This window comes from Carassius auratus, chromosome 41, assembly GCF_003368295.1.
Source record: "Carassius auratus strain Wakin chromosome 41, ASM336829v1, whole genome shotgun sequence".
NCBI lineage: Eukaryota > Metazoa > Chordata > Actinopteri > Cypriniformes > Cyprinidae > Carassius > Carassius auratus.
In genome coordinates, this window is record NC_039283.1 from 7,932,335 (window position 1) to 7,938,441 (window position 6,107).

At 36.9% G+C, this 6,107-nt stretch overlaps 1 protein-coding gene across 1 annotated transcript in view; it reads left to right on the forward strand.

Moving 5' to 3' along the window:
- Positions 1–5,742, forward strand: part of znf236 (zinc finger protein 236) — a 42,910-nt gene extending 37,168 nt beyond the window's left edge. The window contains exons 28-31 of the mRNA XM_026228792.1: positions 317–502; positions 4,103–4,232; positions 4,345–4,542; positions 5,024–5,742. Of these exons, the coding sequence (XP_026084577.1) occupies positions 317–502; positions 4,103–4,232; positions 4,345–4,542; positions 5,024–5,190 (681 nt within the window). The 3' untranslated portion in view covers positions 5,191–5,742. The remainder of the gene's footprint in view (positions 1–316; positions 503–4,102; positions 4,233–4,344; positions 4,543–5,023) is intronic.
- Positions 5,743–6,107: the final 365 nt, after the last annotated feature.

Here is a 6,107-nt window from a genome sequence, read left to right on the forward strand (position 1 = left end):
CCGCATTCTCAGTGGGTGATTTCTTGCACTAGAAAGCTGGACTCAAGTCTCTTTACAACCTGAAATTTTTTTTATTTTCTTTCAGTAATCACAATATAATAATCCAGTCTCTAAAAGTGATTTAAAGCAAAGTTTTCTTTTTGTGAAAAGAGCTAAATAAAATAAAAACTTTTGAAATATGAAATATCAGAATGTCATTCATGGGTTTTAAAATCATCAAAAAATATGTTGTAAAATGTTTATTCAAGTGAAGCTGATGTCCACATTTCTCAGCTGTTTTTTTGTGAGACTGTCATTTATTAATTTCTGCACACAGATCATAGATAACCAGACGGAGGAGAAGGAAGCAGAGACACAGCAGAAGCACCAGTGTTACTACTGTACTCAGGTGCTGCTGACAGCCAATGCTCTCCGAAGACACTGCAGACAGGTTCATGGAAAGGACCGCTGCCACGTATGCCGTGTCTGCAATAAAGCTTTCAAACGAGCCACACATCTCAAGGTATCTTCCTCATAGTACACATCTTTGCAGTGTTGAGTCGCTCTACTCTGTGCTGCCAAACAGTTCACAACATGTTCACTGGAAAGCATCAAGACCAACAACTGCAGTTTATACTATGACTGTTGAAAATTCTTGGGCCAGTCATCCTTATTGCCGGGCCACTATAGTCATGCAGTAGCTCTTCCAGACCAGTCATCAATATCTCCATTTCCACATTTTAATTATTAACCTGAATGAAGGAAATGGTCATTTTGAGCTTTTATATAATAGCCATTTTCTGGTACGTTCAGCTCATAGTTGATATTTTAGTTGCTCATCAACCTGCACATCATTACTGGATTCTCAGGTCTTTCCCATAGATAGACAATAGAAACTTTGGACTTGTGTCACCTGAGAAATACAGTCCAATGAAACAGAAAGTCATGGTGACCAACAGTACATAGTAAGTACATTTAGATTCTTTTCACATTTTTTTATGTTGCTACCTAAAAATACTTTTAAATTACTTTTTTTCCCCACATCAATCTACACTCCATGCACCATGATGGCAAAGCAAAAACAAACTTGTTTTTACATCTCTGCAAAGTTGTTAAAAAAAAATAAAAAAAAACCTTCAATGATTCCATTGAGTAACACCCTTATCTGGAACAGTTGAAATTAGCTCAGGATTATTCATGTCGCTTGTAGATATTACGACACTTCGAGTGAAGTTAACCTGTGGCAAATTCAGTTGACTGGATATGATTTGGAACGGCACATACCTCTCAATAAAAGTTCTAACAGCTGAAAAAATGTGTATCGAAGCAAAAAACAAGCCCTGAGGTCAAAAGAGCTGCCTGTACAGCTCAAAAACAGGATTGCATCAAACCACACATTTGGGAAAGTGTTCAGAAAAACATTCTGCTGCACTGAAGGTTGGAAGAAGCATGTAGTCTCCATTACTCTTAGTGGAAGAAGTTTGAAACAACATGGACTCCTGGCCAAACTGAGCAATCGAAGGAGAAGAGCTTTGGAGTTGTGACAAAGAACCTGATGGAGACTCTAGTTGAGCTCATGATCATATATGGAGATTGAAGAAACCTACAGAATGACAAAAATCACCTCAACACTCCACCGATCCAGTCTTTGTGTCTATGTGGCCAATCTCAATCCTCTCCTCAGTAAAGACGCATGAAAACACGCTTGGAATTTGCAACAAAGCACCTAAAGAACTCTCAGATTGTGCAAAACAAGATTCTCTGGTCTGATGAACCTCAAACCAAGCATCATGTTTGAAGGAAACCACCTGCAGAGTACCATCTCAATAGTAAAGTGTGCTGGTAGCAGCCTCGTGCTGAGGGGCTATTTTTCAGTGGCAGCGACTGAGGTAGAAGAAAAGCTCATTGCACCAAAATATTGATATAGCCTTAATGATGAAAACCCAGTCCAGAGCATTCAGAAGCACGGAATGGGTAGAAGGTTCACCTTCCAACAGGACAAGGACCCTGAACACAGAGTAAGCATGGCTTATAGACAACTCCGTGACTGTCCTTGAGTGTCCAGCCACAGCCTGTGCTTGAACCCAATCAAACGTTTCTGGTGAAACCTGAAAATGTGTGTCTGCCCCCATCCAACCTGACAGAGCTTGAGAGGTGAAGAGGTGAGGACAAGAATGGAGGATAATTGCCAAATGTTGATGTGCAAAGCTTGTTGCATCCTACCAAAAAGACTGTAAAGGTACAGACAAATCATGGGTTACAGGGAAGGATGCTCCCAATCAAATTATTTAGGCTAAGCATCAACATTCACAAACCACTGTCCACTGTTATTTTTAACAGAAAGCAATGAAACGAGCTCGTAATCATGACTTCATAAATGGGAAATAGGACGTTTACTTTTGAATGCATTATTTTATGCATAACAGTGTGATTAATTGCAATTAATTGCAGACAATCATGCGATTAATCGATTAATCGGGTCTTTTTTTTTGAATAATCGTTGCCCAACACTAATAAATTAATGAAGGTTTGACAGTTCTGTTTTTGCTTTGTCATTATGTTTTGTGGAGTGTTGATTGATGTGATTGAAAATAAGTTTTAAATAGTTTAACATAAGGCAGCAACATAACAAAAAATGAAAAAAAAAATTGACTTCATGAATACTTTCACAAGGCACTGTACATGCACTTTCTAATTTGATTTACGTTTCTGAATAATTATCATTTTGATTTAAGTGCAACCTGTGTTGATCTGATTACAAATGGTCAGTGCTAAATACAGCTGTAAATGGGATCCAAAAATGTTTTGATTCAGTCACTGAAACCCTACAGAAGTGGTATGTTTCTGTTAATCTGATGACAAGGGGTCAGTGCTAAATACAGGGGTCAAAACTATTTTGGGACATGATCACTGATGGATGTTTGTGATGTGACTACGCTTCAAATGAAATATTAGCACATCTGTCTTGATGTAACTCCAAAAATACTATACTTTGCATTTTATATGCAGTTTTAAAATAAAAGCACATGCATGAGACTTTACAGATCTTTGATATGCGTGATATCAGTTGATTTAAAGCAGGTAATCCACCAAAATAACTGAGAAATCTGCTTAAAACATCACAATTGTGCTTAGATGCATGTTATTAACTTAACACTAACAATATAATGAATCCAAACAAACACACCATCACTCATACCGGGGCAGAGTATAAACTGATGAACGAAACCGTTAGAGAAAACAGAGAATGCAGTTATGGAAAATTAGTCAGTTTACCACCTGGGTGAAACTATCAGTGCAATTTTATAAAGGGGTCTTCAGCTTATTCTAATCCTCTGATTAGTTTAGTTAAATGTATGATACTTGCATGAAAGAGCCAATGGTGTCTTGAAATTTTGTAGGAAAGGTTTACGACTCTTTCTCTCCAAGCGTGGTATTTAGCCTATGTAACTGGGCTGGATGTTGATATATAAACTATTAAAGATTCTTAGAACATTAATATGTTGCATATGTGTCAACATATAATATACTCTCTCATTTAGATCATCAGAATACGAATTGATAGATACCAAACATGGTATAAGTGAGGTGATATTAACTAGTGATCTAAAAGCATGCATAAAACCGTATACAATACACAAGACCATATACAAGAATGTCATAATCATACACAATGACCTGGGGATATGCATGATAGGAAGGTCATAGGAAAAACTGTCTGAATTACATGAAAGAAGTAATTTCCTTTAGCAATGTGTGTCTGTTTTAGAGAGAATTAAGTAGGAGGGAGGGGGATTCTCTCTACAAACTTTTAGGTCATAAAGTTTATATGGTCTGGCTGAGGGGCCTGGGGGTCTTTCACATACATCCTGGTACCCAGTATAGTTGTTGTGTGAGGGTCTGTTATTGTTTGTTAATCTAATCTAATGAATAATTGAGTTGTTAAATTGAGTTGTCCCTGGATATCACTGTTTCCCATTCATTCAATTATTTTCTGTTAATCAACAGCAAGTCAGAGAAGTTGTACTTCGATATTAATTGTCAGATGAATGGGATTTGACATTTTATTTTGATCCTTTAGGATTTTGTAACTTTTAAAAACCTTTGCAAATCTCTCTTTCAGGAGCATGAGTATGTCCATAAGAAGGGACCCAAAGTGAACTCTCAGAAGCCCAAAGTGTTCAAATGCCCTAACTGTGACAAAGCCTTTTCCAAACCCAGCCAGTTAGAAAGACACAATCGCACACACACAGGTAAAGCAAACCTTCACTTGCTTTGTTGGTTACTGTATTGTCTTTGTCCCACGTATAGACTTTTATGTACAGCAAAGCAGTTAATGCCACTAAGCTGTTTGTTCGGTTTCAGGTGAGCGGCCCTTTAAGTGTCCGCAGTGTGACAAAGCGTTCAATCAGAAAAGTGCTCTGCAGGTGCACAGGGTCAAACACACAGGCGAGAAGCCCTACAGGTGTGAAGTGTGCACTATCAGCTTCACTCAAAAGAGCAACATGAAGCTGCATATGAAGAGATCTCATGGTTGTCTGCCGTCCTCCAGCAAACTGATTGGTATGAATGGAGCATCTTCAGCTCTGTCAGTTCCTCATCAGCTTATTTTTACTGATCAGAATGCTTTTTAGATCATGAGAAACAAATATTTTTCTAAAAAGTCATTGTGGATTGCCATTGGATGACGTGCCTTGGTTTTAGGTACTACTTTTACCATTAAAATGCTTAATATATTACTCTAAATTTAGGGATCCCAATGGGAAAATGAATCAAAAGTGAAACTTTTTGGTAGACTTGGGCATGCACGGCAAGAAAATTATCTGATACATACAACTAATTCTACCACAGAATAGCTAAAAACATGCAAATCGAAGTTTCGCTGTTAAGGGAAAAGACTTTTTCGCAACAATGTAAACTAATATTTATTTTTCTTCTTCTTCTAATTGGCTTTGTCTGTATTTTTTACTTCCAACATTTTAAACATTAATCATATCCGCAAAAGCTGACTCATTCTGTCAACCTGTTCTTAATTTGTTCACAGCGAAACCACAGGAAGTAGAAGTGGTGCTGGACCACGATTCGGAGTCAGATTCCCAGCAGGAACAGTCACAGGAGGACAAAGAGACTCCGTCAGGGCTGGATCTGGAGGAGGAGGTGCAGGAGTCTTCAGAAGAATGGCAGTGTCCCATCCCCGCAGTCTTTCCATGAACACCTGACAGCAGCATCTGATTTCAGTAACATTTGCTTGATTTGATATTAGCAATGCCAATTACTATCTTTTTATTCTCGCCAGCAATGTGACTTACATTGCACAAATCACACATTTATTTATGTGAATGTACATGATTTTGTATAATTCTTGTTACATTAGAAAACTAGTCAAAGACAGAACTTGCTTTTGTGTTTAAGAGTAATTTTTTTTTTTATTATTATTATTTTTTACTATTTTTAATTTGGAGCCATATTTGTCACTTCTGAAGTAAATATTGTAATTGTGTATTGGAATGGACATTCTGCAGTTTTCAGTTGTATCCTTACCTGTGGTAAAACTAAAACACTTGTTTAGCACAGACAACTGTCTGACATTGTCAGTATGTCACAAGACTAATCTAATATACTAGAGGTGTAGAGCTGTTTATTTGATTTAATCCTCCATCTATCATATAAATCAGTTTTATAGGAATAATCACAATTTGGCAAACTTTTTTGTAATATGCAAAAAAATATTTAAGAATAAATGTAGGAGTTTTTTTCAGCGTTGATCTTCATTCACTTATTTTTGTTTTTCTGAAGCTTTATTTTAGGCTTTTAATCCGTTCATATGAATGTATAAGTTTTATATATGGGTTTATTTATGGATTAAGTGGGACAGCATGGAGCAGTTTATAGTTAAACTAAATGAAGTCTGAAACACTGGATACATATTTTGGTATTTGTTGGTGATTTTATATGTGCACTTATAGTAGCACTGAGTGGAGTGAATATGCATGACAATTCAGTCTTGCATGAACCTAAATGGATTCAAAATGTAATGTCCTGTTTATCAGTGAGTGATGACTATTTTTTCAAGCACTGCACCAATACTTCTGCAGCGTTTATCAGTTATTGAGTAATGGTACAAAAAG